Consider the following 25,091-nt stretch of genomic DNA (forward strand, 5'->3'; position numbering starts at 1 on the left):
ATTCTTTCTTAGCTTAAATGTTTTAAATTCTAATTTAAAGGAACTTTTTATTTGAAAAACCTTTCAGTTTTTTCCTTTAGTCAAATAACATGTTTTTTTGACGATATATAATTGGGCTCTTCTCTTAGGTGCGAAATCAAGAGAGAAAGAGAGAGAGAAATAGAGACGGAGGGAGAGAGAGGAGAGAAAACGTTCCGTTCAAGCGGGTAACGTTGTTCTCGTGTTACTCTCGTCCCTAGTCTCTGTACGGGGAGGAAGGATAAAACGTTTTTAGGTTTTTATTCTCGTCCCCAGGCTATGTGCGGTGAGAGATTGAAAACGTAGTTTATATGAACTAGTGTTTAGTCTCTTTCCCAGCCACTGAATTTTTTATCTTAAAATATGTTTTCTGTTTTTTGCTGGTATTAATGAGCTGCATTATACGACTGATTTCGCAATTACTACCTTTTAATGAAGGGTAGAATTGCGTGTTTCAGGTAGAAATCAGTAAAAGTTTCGATTTCAGTGAAATAAGTGCAAAACAGAAAATCAAAGTGATAAAGTGATATGCGCAAAGTGTTACAGTGTTGCGTCCGAGGGTTCGTCTGTTCGTGCCTGTCGTTCACCTAGTCCGGGACCTCTTGCAAGCTCCCAAGCCCAGGGGAGAAGTAATGTCGAACGACTTATGGGTTCGAGAGGCCTTGATCAACGAACAGACGTTTCCCTCTATGGTATCGGGTGTATCTTACCAAGATCTCCCCTACCATAAGACGAGAGAGACGTTTTTTCTCCTCGTCATCCGAAGGCTTTTCGCATAAGAAACCTGTCACAAGGTTTCGGAGCCCTTAAGCGAAAGTCAGTCCTTTCAGGACAGGTCCAGCGTCCTGGTTACAGCCATTAGGACAGCTCTGACCCTATGCAGTCATCGGATAACTGCTCGCCGCCTAACAAAAGCGTAACACAGACTCCGAAAGTCTTTTTTTGTAGGCAAAGTGTTGCGGTCACAGACGTTACCCTCGTCTATTACCACAACCATTTCCGTTGATCCTTAAGGGGTTGTATGGCAAAACATGCAGTATATGCTTGCCTCCCTTATGGAAGACTATTCTGCCGATTAGTCCGTTGAGTCTAGCCGTTTATCTCATCGATATCCTGGCTTTCAGCCAACCTAACGTTCCTTTGTGCTTACTGTTGACGTTGGCGTAGCTTAGTCACGTCAGTCAGGTTGTTTAGAACCACACTCGATGCGGTCTCGTGTGGTTTTTCAGCCGCATTTGGACGTTAGGCCACTGGCTGATGCTCCTGTTGACGTTCTAGACGTTCACTAACAATCGGAGTTGACTTGTTTTGACGCTGTGCGTCAACCTCCGCATTCTAGAGTTGTTTTGACTGCTCAGTCTAGGCAGTCAAAGCAGTCTCGAGTGGACGCTGAACGTCCTCACGCACCTGTTGTGGTTGACAGTTCAGTTGTTGACAGTTCACAGACTGTCAAGCAGTTACATGACGTTGCGTTCTGGTCCGCTACTAATGCACCAGTGAGAGACTCAGCTTTTATCGGACAAGGTTCCTGTAGATGAGGAAGTTGCTGTTCTCCCTCCTACTGATATTCCCTTGAGGACTCTGTCAGATGGAGAGGAGCCTTAAGCTGCTTAGCCTCCTATGGACTTTAATTAAATCATGATGATTTTTTTAAGGATCTTCGTCCGGATCTTGTAACTGCTGCTCCTCGTTCGCCTAAACGTCAGAACTTACACTAGGCCTAGCTACTTCGAAGCCGTTGTTTTTAAGCTAGTGCTCTCTCGCTCTCCTAGAGAGCGTTACGTTGGCTAGGCGACTGGTTTTTCACCAGGAGGAGTTTGGGGGATACAGCCTTTGCTTTCCCTTCTTTTAAACTGGTTTATAGAGCGAGAGTCTGATATGACACGAGAGAAGTTCTCGGCTTGGGAGTTCATGCCTCTGCCCAGATAGACTTCTCAATTCTGGTAGACTCTCCCTGGCGCCTAGCCAGGAGACGCTCCAAGTTGTTTACAGGTCAACTTCTCAGCTGTTGTCGAGCCTTTGAAGTTTTGCTGTACTATTATGTCACGCATAACAAGGCTTTCAGGGATGGTAAACGGTTCCGCCTCAGTCGCTAACCCCGTCTGTTGCCACACCTGCTCCCGTAGACCCTAAATGGGCTTTGCTGCAAGACATGCAGTCCAAGCTTGCGTCCTTGATAGAGGACTTAAATGCGGAGAAGAACCTTCTGGCCAACAACCTTCCAACCGGTCGGTTGTGCGCCCTGTTGACGCTGAGGTAACCTACTCGCGTCTGCCAGTTGAGGTGGTTCCTCCACCGATGCGACCCAGTGTGGGTTTCCAGCCGCACGTTGACGTTAAGCGACGCTCGGAGGTGGTTGTTGACGTTCAGGCCGTTCAACAACCAGCAGAGGTGACTTGTTGTGATGCAGTGCGTCAACCTCAGCAACCCGGTAGGGTGTTGACTGCACAACCCAGACGGTCTAGACAGTTTCGGGTTGACGCTGTGCTTCCTCGCGCACCCATGGTTGTTGACAGTTCACAGACTGTGCAGCAGTTCCATGATATTGCGTCCGGCTCCGTCACGCATCCACCAGTGCGACCGGATTCAGCGAGTCAGACGTTGCCCACTCCGTTGCCGTTTCCTCATCATTTTTGGATGAGGAACCCTCTGATGAGGACGTTGCTGAACAAGACGATCAGCCCCCAGCCCTGCTATCCATCCAGAAGATGCTGAAGAAGGAACGCTGCTCAGTCAGGCTGTGGATGAGTCTGGTAGGGACGCTGTCATCCGTGGATCAATTTGTGTCACTAGGAAGACTACACCTCCGTCCTCTTCTATACCATCTAGCTTTTCACTGGAAAAAGGACAAGACGCTAGAAGCGGTCTCGATCCCGGTTTCCGAAAAGATAAAGTCTTGTCTGACTTGGTGAAAGGACTTTATCAACCTAAGAGAGGGTCTTCCCCTGACTGTTCAGACTCCCAACTACGTTCTCTTCTCGGACGCATCGGACGTAGGCTGGGGTGCGACATTAGACGGTCGGGAATGCTCGGGAATATGGAACTCGAGTCAAAGGACAATGCATTTCAACTGCAAGGAGCTACTGGCAGTACGTCTGGCCTGGAAAAGCTTCAGGTCTCTCCTTCAAGGCAAAGTGGTGGAGGTGAACTCGAACAACACCACGGCTTTGGCGTACATCTCCAAGCAAGGAGGGACCTACTCTCTGACGTTGTACGAGATCGCAAGGGACCTCCTCACCTGGTCAATAGGTCTAGACATATCACTAGTAACGAGGTTCATCCAAGGCAACTTGAATGTCATGGCAGATTGTCTCAGTCGGAAGGGACAAATAATTCCAACATAATGGACCCTCCACAAGGATGTATGCAAGAGACTTTGGGCCACCTGGGGCCAGCCAACCATAGATCTCTTCGCAACCTCGATGACCAAGAGGCTCCCAATATTTTGCTCACCAATCCCGGACCCAGCAGCAGTTCTTATAGATGCCTTTCTCCTAGATTGGTCACATCTAGATCTATATGCATTCCCTCCGTTCAAGATTGTCAACAAGGTACTGCAGAAGTTCGCCTCTCACGAAGGGACAAGGTTGACGCTAGTTACTTCCCTCTGGCCCGCGAGAGAATGGTTCACCGAGGTACTTCGATGGCTAGTAGACGTTCCCAGAACACTTCCCCTAAGGGTGGACCTTCTACGTCAGCCACACGTAAAGAAGGTACACCAAGGCCTCCACGCTCTTCGTCTGACTGCCTTCAGACTATTGAAAGACTCTCGAGAGCTAGAGGCTTTTCGAAGGAGGCAGCCAGAGCGATTGCTAGAGCAAGGAGAACATCCACCCTTAGAGTCTACCAATCGAAGTGGGAAATCTTCCGAAACTGGTGCAAGTCAGTATCCGTATCCTCGACCAGTACCTCTGTAACTTAAATAGCTGACTTCCTCTTATATCTGAGGAAAGAACGATCTCTTTCAGCTCCCACTATCAAGGGTTACAGAAGCATGTTGGCATCAGTCTTCCGTTACAGAGGCTTAGATCTTTCCAACAATAAAGATCTACAGGACCTCCTTAAGTCTTTTGAGACCACGAAGGAGCGTCGTTTGGTTACACCTGGTTGGAATTTAGACGTGGTACTAAGATTCCTTATGTCAGACAGGTTCGAACCGCTACAATCAGCCTCCCTGAAAGATCTCACCTTAAAGACTCTTTTCCTGGTATGCTTAGCCACAGCTAAAAGAGTCAGTGAGATTCATGCCTTCAGCAAGAACATCGGATTCTCATCCGAAATGGCTACATGTTTTACAACTTGGTTTTCTAGCCAAAAACGAGCTGCCTTCTCGGCCTTGGCCAATATCGTTCGATATTCCAAACTTATCGTATGGTTGGAAATGAACTAGAAAGAGTCTTATGCCCTGTAAGAGCTCTTAAGTTCTATTTAAAACGAACTAAACCTTTACGAGGCCCGTCTGAAGCTTTATGGTGTTCAGTTAAGAAACCATCTTTGCCTGTGTCAAAGAATGCTTTATCCTATTTTTATCAGACTGTTAATACGAGAAGCTCATTCCCATCTGAATGAGGAAGACCAAGCTTTGCTGAAGGTAAGGACACACGAAGTTAGAGCTGTCGCAACTTCCGTGGCCTTTAAACAAAATAGATCTCTGCAAAGTATAATCGACGCAACCTATTGGAAAAGCAAGTCAGTGTTCGCGTCTTTTTATCTTAAGAATGTCCAGTCTCTTTACGAGAACTGCTACACTCTGGGACCATTCGTAGCAACGAGTGCAGTAGTGGGTGAGGGCTCAACCACTACAATTCCCTAATTCCATAACCTTTTTAATCTTTCTCTTGAAATGTTTTATTATTGTTTTTGGGTTGTCCGGAAGGCTAAGAAGCCTTTCGCATCCTACTTGATTTGGCGGGTGGTCAAAGTCATTTCTTGAGAAGCGCCTAGATTAGAGGTTTTGATGAGGTCCTGTTGTATGGGTTGCAACCCTTGATACTTCAGCTCCTAGGGGTCGCTCAGCATCCTAAGAGGATCGCGAGGCTCCGTAAGGAAGACGTACTTAAAAAGGCAGAGTAATTGTTCAAGTCGACTTCCTTACCAGGTACTTATTTATTTTAAGTTTGTTATTTTGATAACTGCTAAAATAAAATAAAAAATCCTTAGCTCATAATAATGTAAACATTTATTGCTGGTCTCTACCCACCCCCCTGGGTGTGAATCAGCTTATATAATCACCGGCTAAGTTAAATATTGAAAAATGTTATTTTTATAATAAAATAAATTTTTGAATATACTTACCCGGTGATTATATATTAAAGGACCCTCCCTTCCTCCCCAATAGAGACGCAGTGGACCGAGGAGAAAATTGAGTTCTTTGTTTACATTGAGTACTGAGTACCTGCACGACAGATGGCGCTGTTGAAGTACTGTACACCCCCTACCTGCATAGCGATCGCTGGCGGATTTTTAACGTAGAGTTTTCTGTCGAGCAACAGAGTTGCAGCTTATATAATCACCGGGTAAGTATATTCAAAAATTTATTTTATTATAAAAATAACATATTGACGAGATATACAATTTATTGTATTTTTTCCTGTTTTCCTTTTAATTTATTAAATTAGAGAGCATGCACTTTTACAGTATTAAACATTAAATTTAAATATTGTAGTAAAACTTATTTTCCAGATAGGTTGTTTTAAAGTTCATTATTGATAGTGTATAGATCAGAGTATGTTTTATTCATATGATTTTTATATTTTTTTATATTAGTATCATATCAGTAACTTAGCTGTAATAAAATACCAGCCTTAAAGATTACTGTATTAGTTTTAGAATTAAATATGTATTCAGAAACAACTTTTTATTACAGCATTTTCCGGACTGTGCTCTGTTGCGTCGACATCCAGCACCACCCGCATCCAACTTTGAACCATTGTTAGCTGCAGCAAAAAGTCAGGTAAGTTTTAAATTATTTACATATATACTTTATATCAAGTTATTGTCTTTTCATTATACACCATAGAAAAGCACACAAAAGGTAAGGATGTAGCAGAAGTTTTACGGCTTTTTTATGTTAATACTCTTATGTTCTATTTACATCTAGTATTTCTGTATCAACTAATTTATTCTAAATGAAACGCTATCAAAATATTGAAAATTTTATTTATAAGAAAAATTGTGTAGCAAAGTTGAGATTTTAAGTGTGATGACATTAGGGCTTTGGTCTTTTATGTCACTGTCATAAAACATGCAATGAGCAAGTTAATCAAACAATTTCTTTACTTTTATATGTACTCTTACTTTCATTTTTCCCACTTCTGATTGTATGATGATAATGATGATTATCTGTTTAAAGAAGTTATGTGGTGATGAGAGCTCATTAAAGGCTTCAAGCCATTAATGGTAACAGATCCAAAGTCCTCATATTATTACTAGAAAAGCAGAATGCTATAACTACAAGCTTCATGGCTCCAACAAGGAAAACTCCAGTGCAGGAAGGAAATAGAGAAGTAACAAATAAACTATAAATTAGACATAAAACAAATTATATAATATATTAAGATGAGTAAGAACATTAAATAGATAATTCATTTTTAAACCATAAAATGAGATTGATGCTGACATATTCAACAGAAAATCATTTGCATTAAGTTTGAACTTCTGAAATTCCACCAATTCAACTACAATGTTAAAAAGATCATTCCATGCATCTGATGCCAGAAAACTTCAAATCATTCATTCATTTCAAACATCTGGTCACTCATAGAATAAAACTTCTGGAATATTGTGTAGTGTTGAGTCATATGAAGGCAAGATTTAGAATTAACTGCATTCCTACTATTACAAACAGTATGGCATAGTCTGGGAAGATCTAGATGCAATGGATGATCAAAATTATGAAAAAGCTAAAGCAACATAAATAAAAACTAACTGAATGAATCCATCCACCTTGCTCCTGTCTTCTGTATCTGCATTATTATTATTATTAATCGTATTATTTGCTAAGCTACAACCCTAGTTAGAAAAGCAGGATGCTGTAAGCCCAAGGGATCCAATAAGAAAAAATAGCCCAGTAGGAAAGGAAATAAGGAAATATAGAAACTATAAGAGAAGTAATGAATGATTAAAAAAATATTTCAAGAGCAGCAATAATATTAAAACATATCTTTCATATATAGACTATAAAAAGAGACTTAAGTCAGCCTGTTCAACATAGAAATATTTGCTGCAAGTTTAAACTTTTGAAGTTCCACCAGTTCAACTTGCTAATTAGGAAGATAAACCACAGCTGCAATAAAACTTCAAGAATACTATGTCGTTTTGAGCCTCATTATGGAGACAGGACTATTAGAATTAATTGCATATCTATTTTTACGAACAGGATGGTACTGTCTGGGAATATCTGAATGCAAAGGATGGTCAGAATTATGAAAAATCTTATGCAACATACATATTGAACTAATTAAATGATGGTGCCAGAGATTAATATCTAGATCAGGAATAAGAAATTTAATAGACTGTAATTTCCAGCCCCACAAATTAATATAAGATTCAGCAGCTGAAGACTAGACAGGAGAACAAATTTCAGAATAGATTGATCACCGAAAATCTTGAAAGACTTTCTCATAGGCAATTTTTTGTGCAATTCAAGAAGAGAAAAACCCAATGTATTCCTCAAAAGTAAAATTTCTGTCAAGAATCATACCTAAAATGTTAAAAGTCATACAGAGTTAAAGAAACATTATCAATGCTGAGATCCCGATGTTGAGGAGCCACTGTCCTCAACCTACTTACAATCATATTTTGAATTTTGTCAGGATTCAACTTCATGAACCATAATTTGCATCATGCATTAATTTTAGCTAGATCTCCATCAAGGGATTCAGCAACTCCGGATCTATATTCAAGAGATGGAATATGCAACAAGCTTGTTTTCAAATCCAAACCACATGTCATGTGTATATAGTATGAAAAGTAATGGGCCAAGAACACTACCCTAAGGAAGCTTAATGTTTGTTAAATGAATGTTTTACAATACATTTTTATTTACATTGCATCTCGAATTATTTACTTTTAAGTTTAATGCGCTACTTATTTTGATAATGGATAAAGAACATAATTTTTATCAATGCTTTGTCTACCCTAGACTTCTATTCAATTTGCATCTCTTATATTCCAAGTTAATTGGGTCTTTGATACACTAGTATCATCATCATCATCATCATCTCCTCCTACGCCTATTGATGCCAAGGGCTTCACTAGTATATGTATAGTAATTTATTTTTTTCTCATGTGCATCTTTATTGATTACTTATATTTCCTAGATTCAGTGTCTTTATGTCATATACTTCCCATTCTTGTTTTGAAAAGTTTCAAATGCAGATATATTTTGATTGGTTATGTTAAATTCTCCTATAATTACACCAGCAGTCATAGCCAGTTACAGTATTTGAATGGTGTAACTTTGAATTAAATTTAATTGTTTAAATAGGTTTGGTATTACTTCAAGCTTTTTTGATAACCTTTTATCTTTCTAGAACATCACACTGGATGTCAGTAGCAACAAAACTTTAGCCAGCAGCTTGAATAAGGCAACAAGAGAGGACAACCCCTTCTTCAACAGTATGCTGCGAATCATGACAACAAGGTGCATGATGCAGGCTGTGTATTTCTGCTCTGGAACCTTAGAACCTGAGGAGTATATGCATTATGGTCTAGCTACACCTACTTATACTCACTTTACATCACCAATCAGAAGGTACCGGTAAAAGGTTTTTGAGAATTTATTAGAATTTAAACCTATGAATATTCCCTAATAGATTAATCTGCAGTTTTTCTATAGCCTGAAACATGTTTTCCTTCTGATATTCAAACTATACTTTTAGTAAAGATTTGGTTTAGAGGTTAGTGCACCATCAAAAGTTATGAAAAAAGGTTTAAAGGTAACATGTTGGCTACTACTTTTCTGACAAATGTATCAGATTCATTATTGTGAGAAGCATGCACTGAAGCACTGAACAGCTTTTTAATAAGATTTCATTTGGTAGTTATTTTCATTTTAGGTTGTCCTACTGGAAGTTTCATTGATATTCATGAAACGGTTTGCATTTTGTGAAATGTGCTGTTAGAAAATTTTTCAAATGAGATATGCTGTGGTCTAGATTCATAATGCAAATTTTTGATTTTTCAATATTAAACTTAGCCGGTGATTATATAGGCTGCAACTCTGTTGCTCGACAGAAAACTCTACGTTCAAAATACGCCAGCGATCGCTATGCAGGTAGGGGGTGTACATCAACAGCGCCATCTGTCTAGCAGGTACTCAGTACTCAATGTAAACACAGAACCAATTTTCTCTCTGTCGGGCTACCGGCAAGACCTTCTAATACGCTGTTACTAACTGGATTTGTTTTCACAACTATTTGGTGAAGTACACTATTCTAGTTTTGAGCTTTCGCTATGCAGGTGTTTTATCTTCATCTCAAAACTTGAACTCGTTTTGGATAGATTTAATTAGGGTGACAAAGAGAGTATGGACTCTCTTTCACTTTTAAATGGCCGACCCTTCCCTTAGACGGAAGTGTGTTTAGGTTTTTAGTAATTTTGCTTAACACGTTATAGATCTATATATTTTATATCTCTCCGCCTTTATTAGGCCTCTTCGATTAACTTTCCATTTATTATAAACATATAAAGATAATTTTTATGTTTTGTTTATATGCGACCTTTCCTGATAGTAGGCGGTCCTAACTTGGAACCGAAGTTAATCAACGTTGAGCCCGTTATATCGTATTTAGCCTTTAAAGAATTTAAAACTTTTTAAATTTAATGTTTTATGAAAGAATTTCTTTGATAGTCTTCGCACTGTTTTCAAAGATGAACTAACGTTTAGTTTTTTAGACTACGCAGTTGTTGACGTTCTGGACGTTCAACATGCGCTCTATCGTTACGATAGAGAGAGAGTGTATCACGGTTTCACTTTGCAGTAAGAGTAAATCGATTCTGACGTTTTGTTCATTCTTTCTTAGCTTTAATGTTTTAAATTCTAAATTAAAGGAACTTTTTATTGGAAAACCTTTCAGTTTTTTTCCTTTAGTCAAATAACATGTTTTTTTTGACGATATATAATTGGGCTCTTCTCTTAGGTGCGAAATCAAGAGAGAAAGAGAGAGAGAGATAGAGACGGAGGGAGAGAGAGGAGAGAAAACGTTCCGTTCAAGTGGGTAACGTTGTTCTCGCGTTACTCTCGTCCCTAGTCGCTGTACGGGGAAGAAGGTAAAACGTTTCTAGGGTTTTATTCTTGTCCCCAGGCTATGTGCGGTGAGAGATTGTAAACGTAGTTTATTTGAACTAGTGTTTAGTCTCTTTCCCAGCCACTGAAATTTTTATCTTTATATATGTTTTCTGTTTTTTGCTAGTATTAATGAGCTGCATTATACGACTGATTTCGCAATTACTACCTTTTAAATTAGGGTAGAATTGCGTGTTTCAGGTAGAAATCAGTAAAAGTTTCGATTTCAGTGAAATAAGTGCAAAACAGAAAATCAAAGTGATAAAGTGATATGCGCAAAGTGTTACAGTGTTGCGTCCGAGGGTTCGTCTGTTCGTGCCTGTCGTTCACCTAGTCCGGGACCTCTTGCAAGCTCCCAAGCCCAGGGGAGAAGTAATGTCGAACGACTTATGGGTTCGTCAGGCCTTGATCAACGAACAGACGTTTCCCTCCGTGGTTTCGGGCGTATCTACCCAAGATCGCCCCACCCACACAAAGACGAGAGAGCCCATTTATTTCTCGTCTGCGGAAGAGGTTTCTCGTATGAAACCATGGACCAAGGTCTCGCAGCTTATTAAGCGCAAGTCGGTCCCTTCCGCGCAAGTCCAACGGCCCAGTTGTAGCCACTGGGTCAGTTCGGACTCGCTGCAGTCTTCCGACGACTGCTCACCTCCTAAGAGAGGCAAAGCGGTACCGCATCAGGCAGTCACACCGTCTGTTGCCGCACCTGCTCCTGTAGACCCTAAGTGGTCTTTGCTGCAGACCATGCAGTCTCAGTTAACGTCATTGATGCGGGACTTTCGTGCGGAGAAGGTTGACACTGCACCAACCTCTAGCCTACAACCAACCACGGTTGTGCGTCCTCTGGACGCTGAGGCGACCTTCTGCCGCACTCCAGCTGAGAGAGTCCCGCCACCCATGCGTTCCAGTGTACCCTGCCAGCCGCATGTTGACGTTCAGTAACGCACGGAACCTTCCGTTGACGTTCGCGAGGTACAACAACAGTCTAAGTTGTTTTGTTTTGACGCGGTGCGTCAACCTCCGCATTCTAGAGTTGTTTTGACTGCTCAGTATAGACAGTCAAAGCAGTCTCGAGTGAACACTGTATGTCCTCATGCACCTGTTGTGGTTGACAGTTCAGTTGTTGACAGTTCACAGACTGTCAAGCAGTTACATGACGTTGCCTTCTGGTCTGCTACTAATGCACCAGTGAGAGACTCACTGAGGTAACCTAGCTTTTATCGGACAAGGTTCCTGTAGCTGAGAAAGTGCTGTTCTCCCTCCTACTGATATTCCCTTGAGGACTCTGTCATTTGGAGAGGAGCCTTAAGCTGCTTAGCCTCCTATGGACTTTAATTAAATCATGATGATTTTTTTAAGGATCTTCGTCCGGATCTTGTAACTGCTGCTCCTCGTTCGCCTAAACGTCAGAACTTACACTAGGCCTAGCTACTTCGAATTCGTTGTTTTTAAGCTAGTGCTCTCTCGCTCTCCTAGAGAGCGTTACGTTGGCTAGGCGACTGGTTTTTGCACCAGGAGGAGTTTTAGGGATACAGCCTTTGATTTCCCTTCTTTTAAACTGGCTTATAGAGCGAGAGTCTGATAGGACACGAGAGAAGTTCTCGGCTTGGGAGTTCATGCCTCTGCCCAGATAGACTTCTCAATTCTGGTAGACTCTCCCTGGCGCCTAGCCAGGAGACGCTCCAAGTTGTTTACAGGTCAACTTCTCAACTTTTGTCGAGCCTTTGAAGTTTTGCTGTACTATTATGTCACACATAACAAGGCTTTCAGGGATGGTAAATGGTTCCGCCTCAGTCGCTAACCCCGTCTGTTGCCACACCTGCTCCCGTAGACCCTAAAGGGCTTTGCTGCAAGACATGCAGTCCAAGCTTACGTCCTTGATAGAGGACTTAAATGCGGAGAAGAACCTTCTGGCCAACAACCTTCCAACCGGTTGGTTGTGCGCCCTGTTGACGCTGAGGTAACCTACTCGCGTCTGCCAGTTGAGGTGGTTCCTCCTTCTGGCCAACAACCTTCCAACCGGTCGGTTGTGCGCCCTGTTGACGCTGAGGTAACCTACTCGCGTCTGCCAGTTGAGGTGGTTCCTCCACCGATGCGACCCAGTGTGGGTTGCCAGTCGCACGTTGACGTTAAGCGACGCTCGGAGGTGGTTGTTGACGTTCAGGACGTTCAACAACCAGCAGAGGTGACTTGTTGTGACACAGTGCGTCAACCTCAGCAACCCGGTAGGGTGTTGACTGCACAACCCAGACAGTCTAGACAGTTTCGGGTTGACGCTGTACTTCCTCGCGCACTCATGGTTGTTGACAGTTCACAGACTGTGCAGCAGTTCCATGATATTGCGTCCGGCTCCGTCACGCATCCACCAGTGCGACCGGATTCAGCGAGTCAGACGTTGCCCACTCCGTTGCCGTTTCCTCATCAGTTTCGGATGAGGAACCCTCTGATGAGGACGTTGCTGAACAAGACGATCAGCCCCCAGCCCTGCTATCCATCCAGAAGATGCTGAAGAAGGAACGCTGCCCAGTCAGGCTGTGGATGAGTCTGGTAGGGACTCTGTCATCCGTGGATCAATTTGTGTCACTAGGAAGACTACACCTCCGTCCTCTTCTATACCATCTAGCTTTTCACTGGAAAAAGGACAAGACGCTAGAAGCGGTCTCGATCCCGGTTTCCGGAAAGATAAAGTCTTGTCTGACTTGGTGAAAGGACTATATCAACCTTAGAGAGGGTCTTCCCCTGACTGTTCAGACTCCCAACCACGTTCTCTTCTCGGACGCATCAGACGTAGGCTGGGGTGCGACATTAGACGGTCGGGAATGCTCGGGATTATGGAACTCGAGTCAAAGGACAATGCATTTCAACTGCAAGGAGCTACTGGCAGTAAGTCTGACCTGGAAAAGCTTCAGGTCTCTCCTTCAAGGCAAAGTGGTGGAGGTGAACTCGGACAACACCACGGCTTTGGCGTACATCTCCAAGCAAGGAGGGACCTACTCTCTGACATTGTACGAGATCGCAAGGGACCTCCTCACCTGGTCAAAAGGTCTAGACATATCACTAGTAACGAGGTTCATCCAAGGCAACTTGAATGTCATGGCAGATTGTCTCAGTTGGAAGGGACAAATAATTCCAACAGAATGGACCCTCCAAAAGGATGTATGCTAGAGACTTTGGGCCACCTGGGGCCAGCCAACCATAGATCTCTTCGCAACCTCGATGACCAAGAGGCTCCCAATATTTTGCTCACCAATCCCGGACCCAGCAGCAGTTCATATAGATGCCTTTCTACTAGATTGGTCACATCTAGATCTATATGCATTCCCTCCGTTCAAGATTGTCAACAAGGTACTGCAGAAGTTCGCCTCTCACGAAGGGACAAGGTTGACGCTAGTTGCTTCCCTCTGGCCCGCGAGAGAATGGTTCACCGAGGTACTTCGATGGCTAGTAGACGTTCCCAGAACACTCCCCTAAGGGTGGACCTTCTACGTCAGCCACGCGTAAAGAAGGTACACCAAGGCCTCCACGCTCTTCGTCTGACTGCCTTCAGACTATCGAAAGACTCTCGAGAGCTAGAGGCTTTTCGAAGGAGGCAACCAGAGCGATTGCTAGAGCAAGAAGAACATCCACCCTTAGAGTCTACCAATCGAAGTGGGAAATCTTCCGAAACTGGTGCAAGTCAGTATCCGTATCCTCGACCAGTACCTCTGTAACTCAAATAGCTGACTTCCTCTTATATCTGAGGAAAGAACGATCTCCTTCAGCTCCCACTATCAAGGGTTACAGAAGCATGTTGGCATCAGTCTTCCATCACAGAGGCTTAGATCTTTCCAACAATAAAGATCTACAGGACCTCCTTAAGTCTTTTGAGACCATGAAGGAGCGTCGTTTGGTTACACCTGGTTGGAATTTAGACGTGGTACTAAGATTCCTTATGTCAGACAGGTTCGAACCGCTACAATCAGCCTCCCTGAAAGATCTCACCTTAAAGACACTTTTCCTGGTATGCTTAGCCACAGCTAAAAGAGTCAGTGAGATTCATGCCTTCAACAAGAACATCGGATTCTCATCCGAAACGGCTACATGTTCTACAACTTGGTTTTCTAGCCAAACACGAGCTGCCTTCTCGGCCTTGGCCAATATCGTTCGATATTCCAAACTTATCGTATGGTTGGTAATGAACTAGAAAGAGTCTTATGTCCTGTAAGAGCTCTTAAGTTCTATTTAAAAACCTTTACGAGGCCCGTCTGAAGCTTTATGGTGTTCAGTTAAGAAACCATCTTTGCCTATGTCAAAGAATGCTTTATCCTTTTTTATCAGACTGTTAATACGAGAAGCTCATTCCCATCTGAATGAGGAAGACCAAGCTTTGCTGAAGGTAAGGACACACGAAGTTAGAGCTGTCGCAACTTCCGTGGCCTTTAAACAAAATAGATCTCTGCAAAGTATAATCGACGCAACCTATTGGAAAAGCAAGTCAGTGTTCGCGTCTTTTTATCTTAAGAATGTCCAGTCTCTTTACGAGAACTGCTACACTCTGGGACCATTCGTAGCAACGAGTGCAGTAGTGGGTGAGGGCTCAACCACTACAATTCCCTAATTCCATAACCTTTTTAATCTTTCTCTTGAAATGTTTTATTATTGTTTTTGGGTTGTCCGGAAGGCTAAGAAGCCTTTCGCATCCTACTTGATTTGGCGGGTGGTCAAAGTCATTTCTTGAGAAGCGCCTGGATTAGAGGTTTTGATGAGGTCCTGTTGTATGGGTTGCAACCCTTGATACTTCAGATCCTAGGGGTCGCTCAGCATCCTAAGAGGATCGCGAGGCTCCGTAAGGAAGACGTACTTAAAAAGGCAGAGTAATTGTTCAAGTCGACTTCCTTACCAGGTACTTATTTATTTTATGTTTTTTATTTTGAATAACTGCTAAAATGAAATACAAAATACTTAGCTCATAATAATGTAAACAAGTAATGCTGGTCTCTACCCACCCCCCTGGGTGTGAATCAGCCTATATAATCACCGGCTAAATTTAATATTGAAAAATGTTATTTTTATTAATAAAATAAATTTTTGAATATACTTACCCGGTGATTATATATTAAAGGACCCTCCCTTCCTCCCCAATAGAGACCCAGTGGACCGAGGAGAAAATTGGTTCTGTGTTTACATTGAGTACTGAGTACCTGCTAGACAGATGGCGCTGTTGATGTACACCCCCTACCTGCATAGCGATCGCTGGCGTATTTTGAACGTAGAGTTTTCTGTCGAGCAACAGAGTTGCAGCCTATATAATCACCGGGTAAGTATATTCAAAAATTTATTTTATTAATAAAAATAACATTTTTCAATATTTAACTTAGCCGGTGATTATAATAGCTGCAACTCTGTTGCTCGACAGAAAACGAAGGTAAAACTCGCCAGCGATCGCTACACAGGTTGCGGGTGTGCCCAACAGCGCCATCTGTCGTCCAGATACCCAGTACTCAATGTAAACAAAGACTCAATTTTCTCTCTGTCGTGCTACCGACAAGACGTACTTACTCGCTGTTGCTAAACTGGATTTGTTTTCACAACTAATTGGTGAAGTACACTATTCTAGTTTTGAGCTTTCGCTGTGCAGGCTTTCTCTTCACAAATCCTTGAACTCTTTTTGATTACGGATTCTTTGTTGATGACTTTTTGATAGTTTTTGAATTCCCCTTTGACCAATTCAAAATGGCTGACCCTTCACAAGTCCCAAAATTTAGGAAGTGCAATGCTAGGGACTGTTCAAGGCGTCTTCCGAAGGCCTCTATCGACCCTCACACTGTTTGTTCCAATTGTCGGGATAAAACCTGTCAATTGGAAGATCGATGTGAGGAGTGCGTTGGGCTTTCGGAATTCGATTTTATCGAATTCCAAAAGTATACACGTAGGCTAGAGAGAGATAGAGTTAGGAGAAGTTCCTCTCGTTCTATTGACATTTCCTCTCCTCATGCCCCACAACCTATTCCTTCCCCTGTAGTGGTTGCTCCTAATCCCCCTTCTGGCACTCAGGAACCTTCGATGGCTGATATGATGCGTGCCATCCAAGCTCTGGGTGAGAGAGTTGAGTCCCTGGCTAGTGACCGTAATCAGCTCATGGCGGATGTGAAGGAGCTGAAGTGTAAAAGTGCAGTGGGAAGTGTTAAAGTGAGTGATAGTGTTGTGGATAGTGTTGCGCCTGAGGGTTCGTCTGTTCGTGCCTGTCGTCCTCCTAGTCCGGGACCTCTTGCAAGCTCCCAAGTCCAGGGGAGAAGCAATGTCGTACGACAAATGGGTTCGAGAGGCTTTAATCAGCGAACAGACGTTCCCTCCGTGGTATCGGGCGTATCTACCCAAGATCGGCCCTGCCTAACAAAGACGAGAGAGCCCATTTATACCTCGTCTTCGGAAGGTGTTTCTCGCAAGAAACCATGGACCAAGGTCTCACGACCGTTAAAGCGCAAATCGGTCCCTTCCGCACAAGTCCAACGGCCCAGCTGTAGCCACTGGGTCAGTTCGGACTCGCTGCAGTCATCCGATGACTGCTCACCTCCTAAGAGAGGCAAAGCGGTACCGCTTCAGACAGTTACACCGTCTGTCGCCGCACCTGCTCCTGTAGACCCTAAGTGGTCTTTACTGCAAGACATGCAGTCTCAACTAACGTCGCTTATGTAGGACTTTCGTGCGGAGAAGGTTGCTGCCGCACCAGCTAGTGCAACTCCTTGCCTACAACCACCCACACGATCGGTTGTGCGTCCTGGGGACGCTGAGGTAACCTTCTCACGCACTCCAGTTGAGAGAGTTCCGCCACCCATGCGTTCCAGTGTGATCTGCCAGCCGCATGTTGACGTTCAGCGACGCACGGAGGTATCCGTTGACGTTCGTGAGGTTCAACAACCGTCAGAGTTGTTTTGTTTTGACGCGGTGCGTCAACCTCCGCAACCCAGTGTGGTTGCCACTGCTCACCCACATCAGTCTAGACAGTCTGGAGTAGACGCTGTGCGTCCCCGCGCTGCTATGGTTGTTGCCAGCTCACAGACTGGGCAGCAGTTCCATGACGTTGCGTCCGGCTCAGTCACGCATGCACCCGTGCGACCGGACTCAGCTAACCAGCCGTTACCCACTCCGTTGCCGCTCCCTCATCAGTTCTCGGATGAGGGACTTTCTGATGATGATGGTGCTGCACACGTAGATGAACCGCATTCAGAACTGGACGAGCCTAAGTCTACGCAACCCTCTTTGGACTTTAGGAAAGTTTTGGCCCTGTTCAAAGAGATGTTTCCGGACCAGTTTGTGTCTGTGGCTCCGCGTTCTCCTCCGTCAGAGTTTGTGTTAGGCATGCCGTCAACCACTCCTGCCTTTACTAGACTCGTCCAAGAGAGCTATGCGGGTGATAGGAGAATGGCTGCAGTCCAAAAAAAGTTTAGGGAAGACAGCTTTTACGTTTCCCCCTGCTAGACTCTCTTCCAGATCGAGCGTCTGGTATGCCACGGGAGAAGTTCTCGGCTTGGGAGTTCCTGCTTCTGCCCAGGGCGACTTCTCAAGTCTTGTAGACTCTCCCCGCCGCCTAGCCATGAGACGCTCAAAAATATGTTGGTCCTCTTCGGACCTGGACCACCTTTTGAAAGGTATCTTTAGAGCCTTCGAGGTTTTTAACTTCCTAGACTGGTGTCTAGGAGCTCTAAGCAGAAAGATCTCTCCGATGGAGAAGGAGACTTCCTTGCTCATTATGTCCTGCATGGACAAGGCCGTACGTGATGGGTCTAATGATCTTGCTGCATCTTTTGTGTCCGGAGTCCTTAAGAAGCGTGAAAATCTATGCTCATTCCTTTCAGCTGGAGTTACACCATGCCAGAGATCCGAACTTCTGTTTGCTCCTCTTTCCAAGTGCCTTTTTCCAGAGGACCTGATTAAGGAAATTGCCGCTTCTTTGATACAGAAGGATACTCACGATCTTGTTGCGTCCTCTGCTCGCAAAGCCACCCCTTTGCCTACCTTGTCAGCTAGACCAAGGATGGACGCTCCAGCGTCCCGTTTTATTCCGCCCTTTCGTGGCAGAGCCTCCAGCAGAGGAGGTGCTCGTGCCGAAGGGAGACGTGGAAAGAAGAAAGGAACCAAGTCCTTTAAGGGCAGAGTCTGACTGCCAGCTTCTTCAGACAGCAGTGGGAGCCAGACTCAAGAACTTCTGGCAGACCTGGGAAAAGAGAGGCGCAGATGCACAATCTGTGAAGTTGCTCAGAGAGGGGTACAAGATCCCGTTTGTACGAAAACCCCCTCTAGCAACGTCTCCCATCGATCTCTCTCCCAGGTACAGAGAGGAAGACAAGAGACGAGCATTGAAACAGGAAGTGTCTCTCTTACTAGAGAAGGGAGCGGTAGTCAAAGTCCTGGACCATCAAACCCCGGGATTCTACAACCGTCTCTTCTTGGTGTCAAAGAAGACAGGAGGGTGGAGGCCGGTGCTAGACGTCAGTGCGCTGAATGTCTTTGTCACAAAGCAGACGTTCTCCATGGAGACCACAAAGTCGGTTCTAGCAGCGGTCAGAAGGGAAGACTGGATGGTCTCGTTAGACCTAAGGGACGCCTACTTCCACGTCCCCATCCACCCGGACTCCCAACCTTTTCTGAGATTCGTTTTCGAAAAGGTTGTCTACCAGTTTCAAGCCCTGTGCTTTGGCCTAAGCACAGCTCCTCTTGTGTTTACGAGGCTGATGAGGAATGTAGCCAAATTCCTTCATTTAGCGGACATCCGAGCCTCCCTCTATTTGGACGACTGGCTTCTCAGAGCTTCTTCCAGTCGTCGCTGTCTGAAGGATCTAAAGTGGACTCTAGATCTGACCAAGGAATTGGGTCTCCTTGTCAATATGGAAAAGTCACAAGTGGTCCCATCCCAAACTATTGTGTATTTAGGGATGGAGATTCACAGTCTAGCTTTTCGGGCTTTTCCGTCGGCCCCCAGAACAAGCCAAGCCCAGTTATGCATCCAGAACATGCTGAAGAAGGAACGATGTTCAGTCAGGAAGTGGATGAGTCTGATAGGGATGCTATCATCCCTGGAACAGTTCGTGTCATTAGGAAGACTACATCTCCGTCCTCTTCAATATCACCTAGCATTTCACTGGAAAAAGGACAAGACGCTAGAAGCGGTCTCGATCCCCATTACCGAGAAGATGAAGTCTTGCCTGACATGGTGGAAGGACAGTATCAGCCTCAGAGAGGGTCTGCCCCTGGCTGTTCAGACTCCCAACCACATTCTCTTCTCGGACGCATCGGACGTAGGCTGGGGTGCGACATTAGACGGTCGGGAATGCTCGGGAATATGGAACTCGAGTCAAAGGACAATGCATATCAACTGCAAGGAGCTACTGGCAGTACATCTGGCCTTGAAAAGCTTCAGATCTCTCCTTCAAGGCAAAGTGGTGGAGGTGAACTCGGACAACACCACTGCTTTGGCGTACATCTCCAAGCAAGGAGGGACCCACTCACTGACGTTGTACGAGATCGCAAGGGACCTCCTCACCTGGTCAAAAGGTCTAAACATATCACTAGTAACGAGGTTCATCCAAGGCAACTTGAATGTCATGGCAGATTGTCTCAGTCGGAAGGGACAAATAATTCCAACAGAATGGACCCTCCACAAGGATGTATGCAAGAGACTTTGGGCCACCTGGGGCCAGCCAACCATAGATCTCTTCGCAACCTCGATGACCAAGAGGCTCCCAATATATTGCTCACCAATCCCGGACCCAGCAGCAGTTCATATAGATGCCTTTCTCCTAGATTGGTCACATCTAGATCTATATGCATTCCCTCCGTTCAAGATTGTCAACAAGGTACTGCAGAAGTTCGCCTCTCACGAAGGGACAAGGTTGACGCTAGTTGCTCCCCTCTGGCCCGCGAGAGAATGGTTCACCGAGGTACTTCGATGGCTAGTAGACGTTCCCAGAACTCTTCCTCTAAGGGTGGACCTTCTACGTCAGCCACACGTAAAGAAGGTACACCAAGGCCTCCACGCTCTTCGTCTGACTGCCTTCAGACTATCGAAAGACTCTCGAGAGCTAGAGGCTTTTCGAAGGAGGCAGCCAGAGCGATTGCTAGAGCAAGGAGAACATCCACCCTTAGAGTCTACCAATCAAAATGGGAAGTCTTCCGAAACTGGTGCAAGTCAGTATCTGTATCCTCGACCAGTACCTCTGTAACTCAAATAGCTGACTTCCTCTTATACCTGAGGAAAGAACGATCTCTTTCAGCTCCCACTATCAAGGGTTACAGAAGCATGTTGGCATCAGTCTTCCGTCACAGAGGCTTAGATCTTTCCAACAATAAAGATCTACAGGACCTCCTTAAGTCTTTTGAGACCACGAAGGAGCGTCGTTTGGTTACACCTGGTTGGAATTTAGACGTGGTACTAAGATTCCTCATATCAGACAGGTTCGAGCCGCTACAATCAGCCTCCCTGAAAGATCTCACCTTAAAGACTCTTTTCCTGGTTTGCTTAGCCACAGCTAAAAGAGTCAGTAAGATTCATGCCTTCAGCAAGAACATCGGTTTCTCATCTGAAACGGCTACATGTTCTCTACAACTTGGGTTTCTAGCCAAAAACGAGCTGCCTTCTCGACCTTGGCCAAAATCGTTCGATATTCCAAGCTTATCGAATATGGTTGGAAATGAACTAGAAAGAGTCTTATGCCCTGTGAGAGCTCTCAAGTTCTATTTAAAACGAACTAAACCTTTACGAGGCCCGTCTGAAGCTTTATGGTGTTCAGTTAAGAAACCATCTTTGCCTATGTCAAAGAATGCTTTATCCTATTTTATCAGACTGTTAATACGAGAAGCTCATTCCCATCTGAGTGAGGAAGACCAAGCTTTGCTGAAGGTAAGGACACACGAAGTTAGAGCTGTCGCAACTTCCGTGGCCTTTAAACAAAATAGATCTCTGCGAAGTATAATGGACGCAACCTATTGGAGAAGCAAGTCAGTGTTCGCGTCTTTTTATCTTAAGGATGTCCAGTCTCTTTACGAGGACTGCTACACTCTGGGACCATTCGTAACAGCGAGTGCAGTAGTGGGTGAGGGCTCAACCACTACAATTCCCTAATTCCATAACCTTTTTAATCTTTCTCTTGAAATGTTTTTATTGTTGTTTTTGGGTTGTCTGGAAGGCTAAGAAGCCTTTCGCATCCTGGTTGATTTGGCGGGTGGTCAAAGTCATTTCTTGAGAAGCGCCTAGATTAGGGGTTTTGATGAGGTCCTGTTGTATGGGTTGCAACCCTTGATACTTCAGATCCTAGGGGTCGATCAGCATCCTAAGAGGATCGCGAGGCTCCGTAAGGAAGACGTACTTAAAAAGGCAGAGTAATTGTTCAAGTCGACTTCCTTACCAGGTACCTATTTATTTTGTTTTTGTTATTTTTGATAACTTCTAAAATGAAATAAAAACTCTTAGCTCATAATAATGTAAACATATATTGCTGGTCTCTACCCACCCCCCTGGGTGTGAATCAGCTATTATAATCACCGGCTAAGTTAAATATTGAAAAATGTTATTTTGATAATAAAATAAATTTTTGAATATACTTACCCGGTGATTATAAATTAAAGGACCCTCCCTTCCTCCCCAATAGAGACGCAGTGGAACGAGGAGAAAATTGAGTCTTTGTTTACATTGAGTACTGGGTATCTGGACGACAGATGGCGCTGTTGGGCACACCCGCAACCTGTGTAGCGATCGCTGGCGAGTTTTACCTTAGAGTTTTCTGTCGAGCAACAGAGTTGCAGCTATTATAATCACCGGGTAAGTATATTCAAAAATTTATTTTATTATCAAAATAACATTTTTCATATATACTGTTTAATTTCCAGATATGCTGACATAATTGTACACAGACTCTTGGCTGTCATCATAGAGGCTGAACGTACATACCCAGAACTTCTTGATCCCAAGAAGTTGTCCGATTTAAGTCAGCACATCAATTACAGACATAAAATGGCTCAGTATGCTGGTAGAGGCTCATCAGAAATCACAGCCATTGTAAGGAGTCTCATTTTATTTCAGTATATTTTTTTAAATTCCAGATAGGCTATTTGTGAAAGATCATATTCTTGCATAATAACTTACTTTCAACTCGATTTTAAATTGTCATAAATGTTTGAAATTTAATGTTCAATTTTATCATTTCAGGCTTCCCTGAAAGGAAAAGTGTCTGAATTCATGGCATATATCTTATTCCTACATAAGAATGCCATCCAAGTTTTAGTTCCAACAATCGGTCAGCAGTTAACATTGTACTTAGATAACCGACATAAGAAGAAAGAGAAGCAGGCAATAAAACAAGAAGCCATGGATGTTGATGAAGTGCCAGAATTTGAATTTAATGAAAAGGTAAGCAGATTATTTATCTTCAATATATCTGACTTTCTATTATTGCAAAGATTTTACTTTTTGTTTTCTATTTTTATAAGATTTCATTAATCTATTGATATAATTTGAATTTTTTTCCCTTGTTTTAGTCAGAGTTCTCATGTGACAATTTTCATATTAGAATTGAGGAGATTATGTATGCTGTGCAGCAAACAAACTTGTGCTGTAGGAATATATTAAATAATAGGAGGGGAGCAATATAAAAAACATTCTTAACCACAATTAGCAGAAAATTATTGGCCATAAATATATTAGGTTATTATTTTGTCCCTTTTTAAAACTCAACTTCACCAATCTATCACCCTCACAGGCCAAAGTTCCAAGGCTTCCTTCCAGTATGTAGAATTACACATTTTTATAGCAATACAGTATTCTAAGTCAGCATAATGCTAAGACCCACAACAAAACTGTAAAATCTAATGCAGTATCAACTTCTGCGACACCTCTCGTTGCTAGAGAAATTGGTTCCCCACGAAAGACAACATCAAAGGATTGTGTAGTGGTGCTTGAAGACCCAAAGGTTACAAGTAAGGAACTCTAAATAAGGGTATCGATCAACCTGGAGAGCAGGGCGACTCTGGTACGGTGGTCATCAGAAGAAAACTATAATAAGGGCACCACCCTAGAATGCTCCCCATAGGAGATGCTTCCGTTCAGACGCATCCATGGATGGGTGGGGTGGTGGGGATCTGAGGAACGACACCGTACACGAGGTATGGGCGCCAAAGGAGCAAATGTTGCAAATTTACAAGCTGGAGTTGATGGCGTTCTTTCGAGCCTCATAGGCCCTCACAGTATAAGCTTCAAGGCCACAATTGTAGTGTATGTCTACAGACAGATGGGATGGTGTCTCGCCCACTGTGCGAACTGGCAACAAAGGCACAAGTGGCAATAGTGTGTTAGGCCTTACAGCAAGGTTCATTCCGGGGTTATGGAATGTCATGGCGGATAAACCCCTGGAACCAAGATGACCTTAATGGCTCCAAATGGCCACACGCCAAGTGGTATCCCGATCTGCTTGCTCTTCTGAGAGAACTAACCCCTTGGCCATCTCTTCTCTGTCAGCCGCATCTGCAGAGGTACCACCTGTATGTGGGGTTGTTGTTTCCTCCATGCAAAAAGCTTTTCCTGAGGCACTGCACAGATGTCTGGATACTTCCGGAGATCCTCGACAGATATCTACCAGGCTAACTGGCAATCTTCTGCGATTGGTGTAGTAGAAGGGATATTTATGCATTAGGAGAGTTTCTAGAACAGATTGCGGATTCCCTCATCTTCCTTTGCCGGGAGAAGTGTCTTCAGGTTACGGCTGCCAAAGGTTACCGCTTAGCCTTGAGTATGGTCATTTGACTGAAGGGTATAGACCCCTTAGCCTCCTAGGAGTTGTCTATGCGCATGGGAAGCTTTCAGACGTCTTGCCAACCCTTGGACCTCAGGCCCCTGGAATGGAATATGACCTTACCCCTCAAGGTTCGTCCGCGTACCCCATACGAGTCCTTGAACAGGTCATCAGACGGGGATCAGACTCTCAAGTTCCACGGTTTCTCTTACTCAGTCATCCACCCTCGTAGATGGAAAGAGGTTACCTTTAGTTTTGTGCCTGAGTTTGCGGCCAAGATTCAGATTATGGCAGCGCACTACCCCAGGTTTAAGTCCGTCTCCATACCATCCTTCTGGGAGGCGTCAGGTGATGATGAAGACAAGATGTTCCTGAGTTTAGGAGACTAAATTAACCCTGGCAGGTTCAAGAAAGAGGTGTTATGGAGCACAATCTCTTTCTGGCTATGTCAGACAATCCGAAGAGCTTACACCTCAGCTGGTGAGTTAGTCGAGGTGCCAGCCAGAATTAGAGCTCATGAAGTCAGGGGTATTGCCCCATCTCTTCATTTTAAAAGAAACCCGTTGTTGGGCCATGTGTTGAAGGCAAGGGTCTGGAAGAAGCTGTCCACCTTCATGGCCTTCTAGCCCAGAGATTGTACCTACTCTTCTTGAACCGGTGGTAGCTGCTCTATCCATTGTGTAGCCAGGCCAGCTCTATACGAGGACAGATTGCATCTGATCTATGGTAATGTTTTTGAGTCAGGAATGAATGTATAACTGGCACTTTTTCATTCTTGTGCCCCTCTTTTGGGATTAGCGGTTGAAACGTTATAAGCTTGTCAGATTAGATACACTTAGAAATCCATTTTTTGAAACCCAATAAGTATATTGTATCCCCCCCCAGAAATCCATTTTTTGAAACCCAATAAGTATATTGTATCCCCCCCCCCTCCCATGCAAGTTGGGGGATGATGAGGTCAACATTTTCCCAGGGGGTAAGGGGTGTCTTTGATTTTGGTACGGTACATTATTTACACCCCAGGT

The 25,091-nt window shown here is 43.9% G+C and overlaps 1 protein-coding gene across 1 annotated transcript in view; it reads left to right on the forward strand.

Moving 5' to 3' along the window:
• The window catches only part of LOC137638727 (exosome complex exonuclease RRP44-like), a 95,956-nt gene that overhangs the window by 62,888 nt on the left and 7,977 nt on the right, over positions 1-25,091 (forward strand). Inside the window, exons 12-15 of the mRNA XM_068371054.1 lie at positions 5,885-5,971; positions 8,553-8,773; positions 22,169-22,337; positions 22,488-22,688. Of these exons, the coding sequence (XP_068227155.1) occupies positions 5,885-5,971; positions 8,553-8,773; positions 22,169-22,337; positions 22,488-22,688 (678 nt within the window). The remainder of the gene's footprint in view (positions 1-5,884; positions 5,972-8,552; positions 8,774-22,168; positions 22,338-22,487; positions 22,689-25,091) is intronic.

The sequence above is a fragment of the Palaemon carinicauda genome, chromosome 3 (assembly GCF_036898095.1).
Source record: "Palaemon carinicauda isolate YSFRI2023 chromosome 3, ASM3689809v2, whole genome shotgun sequence".
Taxonomy (NCBI): Eukaryota; Metazoa; Arthropoda; class Malacostraca; order Decapoda; family Palaemonidae; genus Palaemon; species Palaemon carinicauda.